The sequence below is a fragment of the Schistocerca piceifrons genome, chromosome 1, assembly GCF_021461385.2.
Source record: "Schistocerca piceifrons isolate TAMUIC-IGC-003096 chromosome 1, iqSchPice1.1, whole genome shotgun sequence".
NCBI lineage: Eukaryota > Metazoa > Arthropoda > Insecta > Orthoptera > Acrididae > Schistocerca > Schistocerca piceifrons.
Window position 1 is genome coordinate 282,535,941 of NC_060138.1, and position 15,192 is coordinate 282,551,132.

General features: G+C 45.6%; 1 protein-coding gene across 1 annotated transcript in view; it reads left to right on the top strand.

Annotated features, from left to right (window-relative positions):
* Positions 1-10,962, top strand: part of LOC124711913 (dynein axonemal intermediate chain 4-like) — a 59,290-nt gene extending 48,328 nt beyond the window's left edge. The window contains exon 4 of the mRNA XM_047242203.1: positions 10,534-10,962. Within this exon, the coding sequence (XP_047098159.1) occupies positions 10,534-10,962 (429 nt within the window). The remainder of the gene's footprint in view (positions 1-10,533) is intronic.
* The last annotated feature ends 4,230 nt before the right edge of the window (positions 10,963-15,192 follow it).

Consider the following 15,192-nt stretch of genomic DNA (forward strand, 5'->3'; position numbering starts at 1 on the left):
TGCGCAAGTGGTACCAGACAGTACTACGAACAACTGCCTGGGTAGGGAGTATATAAAAATGATATCACGACACTTACGCTGTGCTGTGGTCCCCGAGCGCCGCGTGTACCAGGCGCAGCGTGCTGCCTATGAGCGCAGAACACCGAGTAGCGAACGCGAACGAGGAGGCAAATTGGTAAGCCAGAATGGCAAAAGGGCTGCCATCTATTGAGGGAGAGAAGAACACGAGGCCACTAACCCGGCCGTTCACAATTTGAATCTAGTGGTTTACATTTAAAATGAAAACAAAATATTGCATACAAAAGCACGCAATATAAGTTAAAAGTGCATTATGCTTGATATCATTTGTAGATATTCCCTACCCAGGCAGTTGTTCGTAGTACTGTCTGGTACTGGACGTTGCAGCATTAGAAAATTGTAGCGAAATGCAGGAAGATCTGCAGCAGATAGGCACTTGGTGCAGGGAGTGGCAACTGACCCTTAACATAGACAAATGTAATGTATTGCGAATACATAGAAAGAAGGATCCTTTATTGTATGATTATATGATAGCGGAACAAACACTGGTAGCAGTTACTGCTGTAAAATATCTGGGAGTATGCGTACGGAACGATTTGAAGTGGAATGATCATATAAAATTAATTGGTGTTAAGGCGGGTGTCAGGTTGAGACTCATTGGGAGAGTCCTTAGAAAATGTAGTCCATCAACAAAGGAGGTGACTTACAAAACACTCGTTCGACCTATACTTGAGTATTGTTCATCAGTGTGGGATCCGTACCAGGTCGGTTTGACAGAGGAGACAGAGAAGATTCAAAGAAGAGCGGCGCGTTTCGTCATAGGGTATTTGGTAAGCGTGATAGCGTTACTGAGATGTTTAGCAAACTCAAGTGGCAGACTCTGCAAGAGAGGCGCTCTGCATCGCGGTGTAGCTTGCTGTTCAGGTTTCGAGAGGGTGTGTTTCTGGATGAGGTATCGAATATATTGCTTCCCCCTACTTATACTTCCCGAGGAGATCACGAATGTAAAATTAGAGAGATTCGAGCGCGCACGGAGGCTTTCCGGCAGTCGTTATTCCCGCAAACTATACGCGACTGGAACAAAAAAGGGAGGTAATGACAGTGGCACGTAAATTGCCCTCAGCCACACACCGTTGGGTGGCTTGCGGAGTATAAATGTAGACGTAGATGTAGATGTACCACTGGCGCATTGACATAGGTTTCATAGCACCTAGCCCGACCGGCGGTTTCGAAATGTTTGTTTAAAAGGTTTTTAAAACTTTTTGGAAAAAATTGCTTTTTGATTCCTATGTGTGTTGCGGCGTGTGAAAATTATGTCCTGTCTTTTGCTATTTCCAGTACGACACCCGAGGATGGGCTTATAACAGTCCGAAACCGGTTGTGTGAAAATAAGGTAATTTACAAAAAAATGGTTGAAATGGCTCTGAGCACTATGGGACTTAACTTCTGAGGTCATTAGTCCCCTAGAACTTAGAACTACTTAAACCTAACTAACCTAAGGACATCACACATACACCCATGCCCGAGGCAGGATTCGAACCTGTAACCTTAGCGGTCGCGCGGTTCCAGACTGTAGCGCCTAGAACCGCTCGGCCACTCCGGCCGGCGGTAATTTACAAATGAAGCGATATTTTCAACCTCTGCCTTCAGTTTACTGTTATACTGGGACGAAGTACGTCTGACGAGTAACATTTCACTAGCACCCATCCACTGGTTGGCTACATTCGGCAGAGCTGGTTGTATGCAGCAGATGTCTATCTGTTCCATTATATCTCTCGGTGTGACATTACCACCCACACAAGAGGTGACAGCAGTAGTGCACGCAGGTTGTAACCATGCTTTGTGCTGGAGTGGGTACCACTTATGACTACATGCGAACTATTTGCAGAGCTTCGATAGCGACTCTCGACAGATGCCGGATGGTCAGTACTAACGACGTGTCTTTGGAAAATGATCTTGTACCTAGTTTTGTCCGTAACTGAGAGAAGGCTGAGGCAGATGAATCCTGGAGAACTGTGTGAAATGGACGCCGGGATGTGTCAGTAACACAGTGCTGCAACAAAGTAAGTCCCACACACTGGAATGCTATTTGCTTTTATTTTCTAAAAACCGACTAAAACCGAAAAATGTTAATAATGTGCTTCAACTATACGAATTAGTTGCACTTAAATTGAGTCACAGTGCTATAATAATCACCTATTCTGAAAATTACAAACACGGAGACACGTTTACTCCCTCTGATGGGTCATCTTGAAGTGCCTTCCGGCCTTTGTTGCTGAGTGCAGCAGTATCAAACATGGCACTGCCTCGTGTCTTCCTTTTCGTAGCTGACCATTTACATTTTGTCTTGTTATATGAATTGCACTTAACTCTAAAAATCATAAACTGTTATTTTAAGATGAAGAAATTTCCCCATGCTTATGTAATGGCAACGAGGACAAGATTTATGTTTAAAATCGTTAGTATTGTTACCAGAATGAAAAATGCTCCTCCTGTAGCACAAATAAGGACGAATATGTCCTAGGCAGAGTTAGGGATGTAAAAGAAGGGAACTAGCTTTTCGATCTATCTGACGGTTTCAGAAACATTTCAATCAAAACATATTGACATATTCGCACTTTTTTGCTTGTTAGTATTGGTACCCATGTCATGTAATATAGTGGGTATTGTCAAGCAAAGTAACATGATAGATGATGTCAAGTCGCACAACGTGACAAATCCGATCATGTCATTCAATATGGCACTTATCATGTCGTGCAGTACCACACAATTTGTCATTCAACTTTAGAACGCTTGCATCCCCACTCTAGGATACTTCCTATTACAGATGCACCCTCACTCTCGGATACTTCCTACTTCAGATGCATCTCACTCTGTAGAAGCCCATGAATTTGTGTCTATTTGTTCTTACAATGCTCACCAAGAATGAAACAGGGGATGGGTCTAAGAGTGCTCACTGCGCTGAGGAAGTGATGATGATGATGTCCCACACTTCCAAGGAGCGTAGGGGACGATGAGGGAAACCCGCACCGCCGTACTAGGCAACGTCCTAGCGGAGGTGGTTTGCCATTGCCTTCCTCCGACCGTAATGGGGATGAACGATGATGATGAAGACGACACAACAACACCCAGTCACCTCTAGGCAGGGAAAATCCCTGACCCCGCCGGGAATCGAACCTGGGACCCAGTGCGCGGTAAGCGGGAACGCTACCGCAATACCACGAGCTGCGGACGCTGAGGCAGTAGGGTTACTTCGTAAAAAAGCTCGAATACGTCAAGATGTTTTGTTTTAAATGTTTTTTTTTAAGCTGCCAGATAAGTTGAAGAGCTGCTTTCCTTCTTTTACATCCCTAAAGCTGCCCAGGACATATTCAGCTTTTTCAGTGCTGCGCTAGAAGCATTTTTCATTCTGGTTCCCAACTTTTACCAAACCATAATTTTGACAGCAGAACTCATTCCCAACTTTTATTCTACCATAATTTTTACGTTAGACCGACTTCGCTTGGCAACCGAGGTATATCTTTGTTGACTCGGGCGAAGACGTTTTTTATTGTCTTTCGAAACTTGTTGCTCATGTCGGGAAAACGGGAAAAGCTTTCCCAAAACAATAGAACGGCCATTAATTACATGTATTTGTCTATCATACAAAACATAAACCGACTCGCACCAGTGTGAAACGTAGAAGCTGCATACATAAGAAATTCACAAAAACGCGGTGTTTGCACTTAAAATCCAAGCTAGATTTTTGAAAGTGAGTTCTCAATTTTATGGTAAGACTGAATTATTTATTTGTTTGTTGATATGAATTACTCTACCGTTTCCGCGCCTTCAATTCACTAAGAACGAATTTTACGCGCTACATTTAGTTCGACTTTAAACGTTAGTATCTCGACAACGGATAAATGTTTTTGGATAAAAAATTTCATTTCTACTTTATCCGTTTATCTACTTTCGTACAAAGTTCGAACCGACTCGTTTATGTTTAAAGCATAGAAGCGGCGCGTTTCAAAAACCTCCCAAAGAACGTGTTTTTTTTGCATGTTTTGCACGTAAAATCCGAACAGTGCACGTACTAATGATGCCATCAGCTCAGCAAGCACTCCCTTTGTGTGATGATGATGAAAAATGTTCAGTTATTTATCGATCCTGCCACTTTTGCGTCGATTGTACACCACGTAATTTAATTATGTTTTTCTGAGAAACTAGTGGAATTGGAGGGTGGGGGGGATAGGGTTCTGAGCCAAAATATGTTTGGAGACTCTTACTTTAGTTGGTGTGTATAAAAGGAAAACATGAGGCAAATTGGTTCGATGTGTCTAAGACCTTTCCCGTGTGAGTGGACTCTTCGTGGCTATAGGCGCCGCTGACGCGGGTGTGTAATTGGAAGTACACTGTCCAGCCACAGGCCACGGGTCGCCATTCAGCTGCGGTACTGGCGTGCAAATTTCAGCCTTCGTCCCCGATGAACGGCAGTCAGCATAGATCCGTGAACCAGACGCCTGCTGGAGAGGGCCATACCCCGCAACGTTCGCTGAATAATGGTTGAGGAGACACTATCGGGAGCCCCTAGGTTCGTCTGGGCTGTCAGTTGCTCAACGGTAGCACGTCTATTCGCTCGCTCATATCTCCGCAGTCATTGTTCACCCTTGTGATCTATTGCCTGTTGTGCATCACGGTTGCCTCGGCGCCATTTTGCTATACACGGTGTATTTTAAGCGTGGCAGCACGCGAGCAGTTTACAAACTTAGCGCTTTTCGGAAAATGCTTCCACGTCTGGCGCGAAAATCAATGATCATTCGCTTTTGGACGTTAGATAAATCGCTCCGCTTCCGTAATACGACAACGGTTGCACTGTTTTCCGCGGTTCTCCGACACACTTTACATACTAGTGCTGCCACCTGCCATCTGTGAGTGGTTATTATACGAGGGTCACTCCAAAAGAAATGCACACTATTTTTTTTTTATAATCCTTCTTTTATTCAACATGTTTGAAAGTTTTACAGTGTGTAGATACGTCCTTTAGGAACAATATTTTCTTTTCTCCACATAATTTCCATCCCTCTCAACTGCCTTACGCCATCTTGGAACCAGCACCTGTAGACCCGCACGGTAAAATTCTGGACCAACCTGTTGGAGCCACTGTTTGGCAGCGTGCACAAGGGAGTCATCATCTTCAAACCTTGTTCAGTTCCCCAAAGAGATGATAGTCACATGGAGCCAGGTCAGGACTGTAAGGCAGGTGTTTCAGTGTTGTCCATCCGAATTTTGTGATCGCTTCCATGGTTTTTTGACTGAAATGTGGCCGTTCATTGTCGCGCAACAGCAAAACATCCTGCTTTTGCCGATGTGGTCGAACACGACTCAGTCGAGCTTGAAGTTTCTTCAGTGTCGTCACATATGCATAAGAATTTTTGGTGGTTCCACTTGGCATGATGTTCACAAGCAAGAGTCCTTCGGAATCGCAAAACACCGCAGCCATAACTTTTCCAGCAGTAGGTGTGGTTTTGAATTTTTTTTCTTGGGTGGATTTGCGACTCCATTGATTGCCTCTTCGTCTCTGGTGAAAAATGATGGAGCCATGTTTCATCACCTGTCACAATTCTTCCAAGAAATTCATCTCCATCATTCTCGTAGTGTTCCAAAAGTTCGCTGCATACCGTTTTTCTTATTTCTTTGTGAGCCACTGTCTACATCCTGGGAACCCACCTGGCAGAAGCCTTTTTTAACGCCAACACTTTCAGTATTCTGTAAACACTTCCTTCCGCTATCCCAACGTGATTTGTCTTTCAGCAGTCACGAACTCGTTAACTCTCTGCACATTGTCTGGAGTGTGTGCAGCACGAGGCCTGCCGCTGCGAGGACAATCCTCAATATTGCCGAGCCCGCGTTCATCACATAAGCTGCTTGCCCACCGTCTAACTATACTGCGATCGACAGCAGCATCTCCATACACCTTTTTCAACCTCTTGTGGATGTTTCCCACTGTCTCGTTTTCACAGCACAGGAATTCTATGACAGCACGTTGCTTGAGACGAACGTCAATTGTAGCAGCTATCTTGAAGACATGTTGAACTAAGTTTGTAAACAAGCGGGAAGGATGTATCTACACACTGTAAAATTTTCACACATGCAGAATGAAAACTGTATTGTTGCAAAAATAGTGTGCATTTCTTTTGGAGTGACCCTCGTACGTTGACGTCGAACGTAGGCGGTAGTCACATTAATGTGACTGGACTGTGTAATTTCGGCCATTTTCAGCAGTTTCCGTCTACATCTACATCTACATTTATATTACACAAGCCACCCATTGGTGTGTGGATGAGGGCACTTTACGTGCCACTGTCATTACCTCCCTTTCCGGTTCCAGTCGCGTATGGTTCGCGGGAAGAACGACTGCCTGAAAGCCTCCGTGCGCACTCGAATCTCTCTTTTTTTTACATTCTTGGTCTCTTCGGGAGGTATAAGTAGGGGGAAGCAATATATTCTATACCTCATCCAGAAACGCACCCTCTCGAAACCTGGACAGCAAGCAACACCGTGATGCAGAGCGCCTCTCTTGCAGAGTCTGCCACTTGAGTTTGCTAAACATCTACGTAACGCTATCACGCTTACCAAATAACCCTGTGACGAAACGCGCCGCTCTTCTTTGGATCTTCTCTACCTCCTCCGTCAACCCGACCTGGTACGGATCCCACACTGATGAGCAATACTCAAGTATAGGTCGAACGAGTGTTTTGTAAGCCACCTCCTTTGTTGATGGGCTACATTTTCTAAGGACTCTCCCAATGAATCTTAACCTGGCACCCGCCTTACCAACAATTAATTTTATATGATCATCCACTTCAAATCGTTCCGTACGCATACTTCCAGGTATTTTACAGAAGTAACTGCTACCAGTGAGCCGGCCGAAGTGGCCGTGCGGTTAAAGGCGCTGCAGTCTGGAATCGCAAGACCGCTACGGTCGCAGGTTCGAATCCTGCCTCGGGCATGGATGTTTGTGATGTCCTTAGGTTAGTTAGATTTATCTAGTTCTAAGTTCTAGGGGACTAATGACCTCAGCAGTTGAGTCCCATAGTGCTCAGAGCCATTTGAACAATTTTTTTTGCTACCAGTGTTTGTTCCACTATCATATAATCATACAATAAAAGATCCTTCTTTCTATGTATTCGCAATACATTACATTTGTCTATGTTAAGGGTCAGTTGCCACTCCCTGCACCAAGTTCCAATCCGCTGCAGATCTTCCTGCATTTCGGTGCAATTTTCTAATGCTGCAACCTCTCTGTCTACTACAGCATCATCCGCGAAAAGCCGCATGGAACTTCCGTCACTATCTACTAGGTCATTTATATATATTGTGAAAAGCAATGGTCCCATAACACTCCCCTGTGGTAGGCCAGAGGTTACTTTAACGTCTGTAGACGTCTCTCCATTGAGAACAACATGTTGTGTACTGTTTGCTAAAAAGTCTTCAATCCAGCTGCACAGCTGGTCTGATATCCCGTAGGCTCTTACTTTATTTATCAGGCGATAGTACTGAACGCCTTCCGGAAGTCAAGAAAAATGGCATCTACCTGGGAGCCTGTATCTAATATTTTCTGGGTCTCATGAACAAATAAAGCGAGTTGGGTCTCACACGATCGCTGTTTCCGGAATCCATGTTGATTCCTACAGAGTAGATTCTGGGTTTCCAGAAATGACATGATACGCGAGCAAAAAATTTGTTCTAAAATTCTACAACCGATCTATGTCAGAGATATAGGCCTGTAGTTTTGCGCATCTGACAGACGACCCTTCTTGACAACTGGGACTACCTGTGCTCTTTTCCAATCATTTGGAACCTTCCGTTTCTCTAGAGACTTGCGGTACACGGCTGTTAGAAGGGGAGCAAGTTCTTTCGCGTACTCTGTATAGAATCGAAATGGTATCCCGTCAGGTCCAGTGGACTTACCTCTGTTAAGTGATTTCAGTTGCTTTTCTATTCCTTGGACACTTATTTCGATGTCAGTCATTTTATCGCTCGTGCGGTGATTTAGAGAAGGAACTGCAGTGCGGTCTTCCTCTGTGAAACAGCTTTGGAAAAAGGTGTTTAGTATTTCAGCTTTACGCGTGTCATCCTCTGTTTCAATGCCATCATCACCCCAGAGTGTCTGGATATGCTGTTTCGATCCACTTACTGATTTAACGTAAGACCAGAACTTCCTAGGATTTTCTGTCAAGTCGGTACATAGAATTTTACTTTCGAATTCACTGAACGCTTCACGCATAGCCCTCCTTACGCTGACTTTGACATCGTTTAGCTTCTGTTTGTCTGAGAGGTTTTGGCTGGCCTTAAACTTTCAGTGAAGCTCTCTTTGATTTCGCAGTAGTTTCCTAAGTTTGTTGTTGAACCATGATGGGTTTTTCCCGTCCCTCAAAGTTTTACTCGGCATGTACCTGTCTAAAACGCATTTTACGATTGCCTTGAACTTTTTCCATAAACACTCAACATTGTCAGTGTCGGAACAGAAATTTTCGTTTTGATCTGTTAGGTAGTCTGAAATCTGCCTCCTATTACTCTTGCTAAACAGATAAACCTTCCTCACTTTTTTTTTATATTCCTATTTACTTCCATATTCAGGGGTGCTGCAACGGCCTTATGATAACTGATTCCCTGTTCTGCGCTTACAGAGTCGAAAAGTTCGGGACTGTTTGTTATCAGTAGGTCCAAGATGTTATCTCGACGAGTCGGTTCTCTGTTTAATTGCTCGAGGTAATTTTCGGATAGTGCATTCAGTATAATGTCACTCGATGCTCTGTCCCTACAACCCGTCCTAAACAGCTGATTGTCCTAGTCTACATCTGGTAAATTGAAATCTCCACCCAAGACTATAACATGCTGAGGAAATTTATGTGAAATGTATTCCAGACTTTCTCTCAGTTGTTCTGCCACTAATGCTGCTGAGTCGGGAGGTCGGTAAAAGGAGCCAAGTAGTAACCTAGCTCGGTTGTTGAGTATAACCTCCACCCATAATAATTCACAGGAACTATCCGCTTCTGTTTCACTACAGGATAAACTACTACTAACAGCGAAAAACACGCCACCACCGGTTGCATGCAATCTATCTTTTCTAAACACCGTCTGTGCCTTTGTAAAAATTTCGGTAGGATTTATCTCTGGCTTCAGCCAGCTTTCCGTACCTATAACGGTTTCAGCTTCGGTGCTTTCTATCAGTGCTTGAAGTTCCGGTACTTTACCAACACAGCTTCGACAATTATACGATAGCGACTGCTGCTTGGTCCCCGCATGTCCTGACTTTGCCCCGCAACCTTTGAGGCTGTTGCCCTTTCTGTAGTTGCCCGAGGCCATCTAACATAGAAACCGCCGAGTCCACGCCACACAACCCCTGCTACCCGTGTAGCCGCCTGCTGGGTGTAGTGGACTCCTGACCCATCCAGCGGAACCCGAAACCCCACCACCCTATGGCGCAAGCCGAGGAATCTGCAGCCCACACGGTCGCAGAACCGTCTCAGCCTCTGATTCAGACCCTCCACTCGGCTCTGTACCAAAGGTCCGCAGTCAGTCCTGTCGACGATGCTGCAGATGGTGAGCTCTGCTTTCATCCCGCTAGTGAGACTGGCAGTCTTCACCAAATCAGATAGCCGCCGCAAGCCAGAGAGGATTTCCTCCGATCCATAGCGACACACATCATTGGTGCCGACATGAGGGACCACCTGCAGATGGGTGCACCCTGTACCCTCCATGGCATCCGGAAGGACCCTTTCCACACCTGGAATGACGCCCCCCGGTATGCACACTGAGTGAACATTGGTTTTCTTCCCCTCCCTTGCAGCTATACCCCTAAGGAGCCCCATTAAGTGCCTGATGCTGGAGCTCCCAACTACCAGTAAGCCCACCGTCTGCGACCGCCCAGATCTTGTAGACTGAGGGGCAACCCTGGAACAGGACAAGCAACCATGTCCGGCCGAAGATCAGTATCAGCCGGAGACAGAGCCTGAAACTGGTTTGTCAGACAAACTGGAGAGGCCTTCCGTTCAGCCCTCCGGAATGTCTTTCGCCCCCTGCCACACTTCGAGACGACCTCCCGCTCTACCACAGGTGAGGGATCAGCCTCAATGTGGGCAGTATCCCGGGCAGCCACAGTCGTAGTCCGATCGGGGGATGTGTGGGACGAGCCGGCCATTTCCGACAAACCCCCGTCCGGACCCCCAGAGTGGTGCCCATTGGCAACAGCCTCAAGGTGTGTGACCAAAGGGAACACTGCCTGAAGCTGGGAGCGGAGGGATGCCAACTCAGCCGGCATTCGAACACAGCAGTCGCAATCCCTATCCATGCTAAATACTGTTGTGCAAAGAACGTCTGAACTAATCTACAGAGAGCACAAACAATTCGACAGAAAATCCGCCGTGAGATGCGAAATTTATACGCAGTCTCTGTAGCGTAGAGAGGCGAGTGAAGATCGCGCGGACTGGCGACGCGGCTGCAGTGCGGTGATCAGTGTGCGTGGGCCGGCAGGTGTTCCTGACGGCGGGCGGCGACCGGTGCGTGCGCGTGTGGGCGCGCGGCGTGTGGCAGCCGGTGGCGACGCTGCGCGCGGGCCGCGACGCGGTGCGCGCGGCCACGTGGAGCCCCGCGCTGGCGCCGCTGCTGGCGGCGGCGGCCGACGTGCGGCTGCAGCTGTGGGACCTGGCGCGCGCCGCCTTCCGGCCCGCCTCCGAGACGGCGCTGCCCGGCGCCGCCGCCTGCTCGCGCCTGCTCTTCACGCCGTCGGGCAGCGCGCTGCTCGCCGCCGACGACGCGGGCGCCGTGCACGTGTTCACGCTGTGCGACGTGCCGCACCCGCCCTTCTTCCAGGCCGCCGCGCTCGCCGACGCCATCCGCAGGCTCAACGTCACCAGGCCCGAGCTGCTCGTGCGCCTCCGCAAGCTCGGCTCGCCCTTCTGAGCCCAATAACAGTTTTCTCTTAAAATCTCCATTACCGCCACGCTCCTTAACGAATTTGTTCATTTCTCGACTTGCTGGCACTACTTATCATATAGCGTGGCGCGTCGGCATTGCCGGCATTGCTCGGCTTAGAACCCGGTATTAGACATTTGTTTTCTTCCCTAACGGCACTGAAATACTCTCAACTGCAAGCATTTTCGAGAACTGATATTACCATATTATTCACCAAATATTCCTTTTTATCACAAGTGGCGGTGTAATTTATAATTACGTCTCTGTGATGTACTGTTCACGTCGTTGTTCGGAGTAGAAAACTTTGCTCAATTATTGTTATTAACATTGCTGTTATTACCTTTATTTTTTATTTTAATGTCTCCATCATCGCCGAGGCTTCCAGCCCCAATGTATTTTATTATGTGATCACAGACTTTCTCAAGCTGCAGTTTGTTCGTCTTGTTTATTTATAAAAGATACTTGACGTAGAAACGACTTCTTTTATTTATTTTAAAACATATACGAAAATCAAACTGATCAAGGAGTGTACCATGCTCCACAGTCACTTACAGTATTATATGTGTTCTACACCCAGGGTTTCTACGCAGAGTGCTTTTCAGTCCGCATCCTATTGACGCCAGGGCACTAATGATGGCCCGCAAGGTTCAAAATAGTTCAAATGGCTCTGAGCACTACGCGACTTAACTTCTGAGGTCATCAGTCGCCAGCCGGCCGGCTGGCCCGCAAGACATTCATTATCGCACCCCACATTCGACTGAACTCTATGCTCAGATCTTTGCGTTTCATTTTTTCCTGAACAGCCTATTTATTAACGTTCTCATCACAAGGTACCGAGATATGCATTAAGAGGCACGATCTTTTATCTCACTGACATACAACAATGTAAGCTCCTTAGCTGTAAGCGTTCGGTCGGTACAGATTTGTTGGTCGTACAGAATAGTGTCACAGACAGCCCACGTGACCACCTTAGGTGTGAATGGTGGGCTCCATGTGGTTCCCAAGTCGTGCAGCGACCGTAAACCATAAAAGTACCAAATATGCAGAACCAGTCGCATAATCATATTTTATTTATTCACTTTTGCAAATCGAATAAATAAAACATGATTTTGCGACTGGATCCTGCATATTTGGTAATTTCACCTTAGGGGTGTAATCTTGCTGTTTGTTGGGGGCATTTCGTACTCTTAGAGCTGTCTGTGCATATTTTCAAATGAAGGTATGTGCATACCTTACTGTTTCTCTACAAGTATTCATGCTCCGGCTAGATAAGACACATGGTGTTATTATTACTACAGTAATTACTCAGCATTTGATACAAAGACATGCACAAATCTACAATTTTGGTATATCGACATAAACAAAGAAATGCAGAGTACTAGTAAAACAAAACAAAACAAAATTTAGAGATTAATGTCTAGGTCCTCTTACCATTTCAGCATGATGCAGTTCCTCAAGGAACCCGGTGAGAGCATGTGTGCCGCTATCTGTGCCGCTCGGTTGTAGTCACAGCTGGGATGCTCAAGCCATCTCTCATCTTTGGATTGTAGTGAGAGTTCTTCGTCTCTAACACAAGAAAAAGATTAAAAAGTCGGAATGTGTAAGCTAGGGCTTTGACTCGCAGAAGTCTGGCGGGAGTCAAGACGACCATCCGACTTCCAGGCAGCAACACGCTCATGGCGTTTCTTCAGGCTGGTTGACCGGATTTCAGTCGATTAATGGGATGTTGCTGGACTATGTCGATCGTGGAGTAGTGTACGACTTTTCTAAATTCTTGTGCACCAACAGATGAGAGCCTGCTGTTTCCTTGTGTGAAATGGAATGGTATTTCTTAGAAACGCGAGTAAGTCAACAGGCATAAGCAGTAACATACCACATAAAATCGAATAACGAATCGAAGCTGGAGCTCCATTGTTGTTTCCACTACTATTCACGCTGCTGCTATTTAATTCTTAGGAAACAATCTTTAAAGCGGCATGAAATGGAGCTTTACAAGAGACCGATTGCATTTATGATGCAAATCAAGTGTCATGCTCCTTCCACCCCCCTCCCCATCTTGGCTTATTCATTTCTGACAACTGAGAACTGCTGTAGCACAGAAAATGCATTTTAGTTCTCGTCGGAGACACTTTATTACATGCTTGTTTCATCTTACTACTTTAGTGATTTGAAATGTTCGACTTTGGCAAGGTCGCAGACTCTCCAAAATTATAAACGTCATAATTAACCACAAAGAATAGTTTATAACCTCATAACATCGTCAGATGTATAGAAGCTGGAAGAGAATAATCATAAAAATTACGCTTACAAATTAGTTCTTTCTCCACTAGAAGTATTCGGAAGTACGCTACCAAATGCTAATCTGATGACTCTCAAGACTACATTATATACGAGGGTTGTCCAGAAAGTAAGTTCCGATCGGTCGCGAAACGGACACCACAGTGAAAACCCGATGAAGCTTTGCACAGATGTGGTGGGTAGTGTCTCCAGTATGACCGTCAATCGCATCAAGACACTCTTTTCAGTTATGAGCGCACTGTGAGCGAGTAAAGGTGCCTAGAAGAACGATGTCTCCCGCCAAGTAGGAGGACCCACTGAGAGGCTTCGCCTTAATGAATGCAACCCACCTAACACAACTGCCACGCACCTTTTTCTTCATGGCAATTCTTAGCCGCACTCTGCAGGGGCAGTGAAGACGCTATAGACCAGCGTAGAGAATTATCGGAAAGCACAGGCAGTTGCCTTCTATGACGATGGTGTTAGAAATTTGGTATAACGCTCCGACAAATGTCTAGGTCGGAGCGGAGACTATGTAGAGAAGTATCTGGAAAGTGTAGCTAACTCTTGCAAATAAAATGTTTCTGATTTTCACTGTGGTTTCCATTTAACGACCGATCGGAAGTTACTTTCTGGACAACCCTCGTATTCGAATTAGACTATCCGACAGATCTCTCAGTTTTCATCAAGATTTGATGACTTTTTATCTTTACAAATTATGACAGAAACAGTGAATCCAGAAAACAATGGGCTGAGCAAATTCACATTCAAACCGAGAGAGTCCCCACGTAATCTTGTTGATTGGTTCCGTGGGGCAGGTACTTGGTACACCTTGATGGCTAAGTGGGTATGCGGCTATAGTGGCAGCACAGCTCAGTATTTCTGCAGGAGATCCCCAAAAACGAAGAATTGCTGCAGTACGCCAGGCAAAAGGAGGTCCGACACGATATTAGGAGGTGTCGTATAACTTTTGTCAACTCAATGTAAGGTGTTTGTATAGTTGGATGCAATACTCCCTCGGATATGCATGCATTTAGATAACAGGAAATCACTATATGCAGCCACTCATTTAATGGAGAGAAAAGTAAATCTGTTGAAAAGAAGGGAGGATGTACACCATGATTAGACAGATACAGGTACTATGCAGACATTGCCCTATAGAAACCATAAAGAATACAGACAACGCCCTACTGCATTTCATACCAAAGCAAGGCGATCTGACGAGCAAAACATTGTCTCTCCTTGTGCGGGAATCATACGATTTGTATAAGATGTTTTGGGATGTAGGCGCTAGGAGATATAAAAGTATGAGTCGGTCCTGGAGGCGCTCGCTCGGCAAATCAGGAAGTCCCAGTTCTAGTCCCGTCCGGCACAGTTTTTCATTCGTTATTAGTAAACCACGTAGCTGCTGTATAATCTAATATTCAATTTGCGAATGCATATCATAATTGCTCAAGCGGTCGAGTGCAGAAACGGCCGAATGAGGCGTTTAGCTTTCAGTGTAGTTCAGTCTTGAAGGTGGTTCTGCAACGTCTATGGGATGTTATCGTACTATAATGTGGGCTCACTCTTTCAGATTACTGTGAACATGTATCAAGGTGAGTATTTCGACGTTCTCCCTTTTTTTTAAACATATTTACTTTACCCTCGATTAAATGGGTGGCTGCACGTAGCCATTTCTTTTGGTCTAATGGGTACTGAGAAAAAGGTCTCAATAAAAAAAAGAATAAGCAAAAACGTTGCGTTATTGTAGAAGTATGTACGATCGCCCTTATTTTTCAAAACTTTATTTAGGGTACAAGCTGTAATGCCTCAGTGACGATTTCTTCAGGCCCCAGTACATCAAACGTCCATAGTATTACAGTCGCATCTGTACTTAATACAGGAACCATTGTTGTAGCTGGATTGCGTAGACGCCTTTCGAATAGTGTGTGCTCTCCG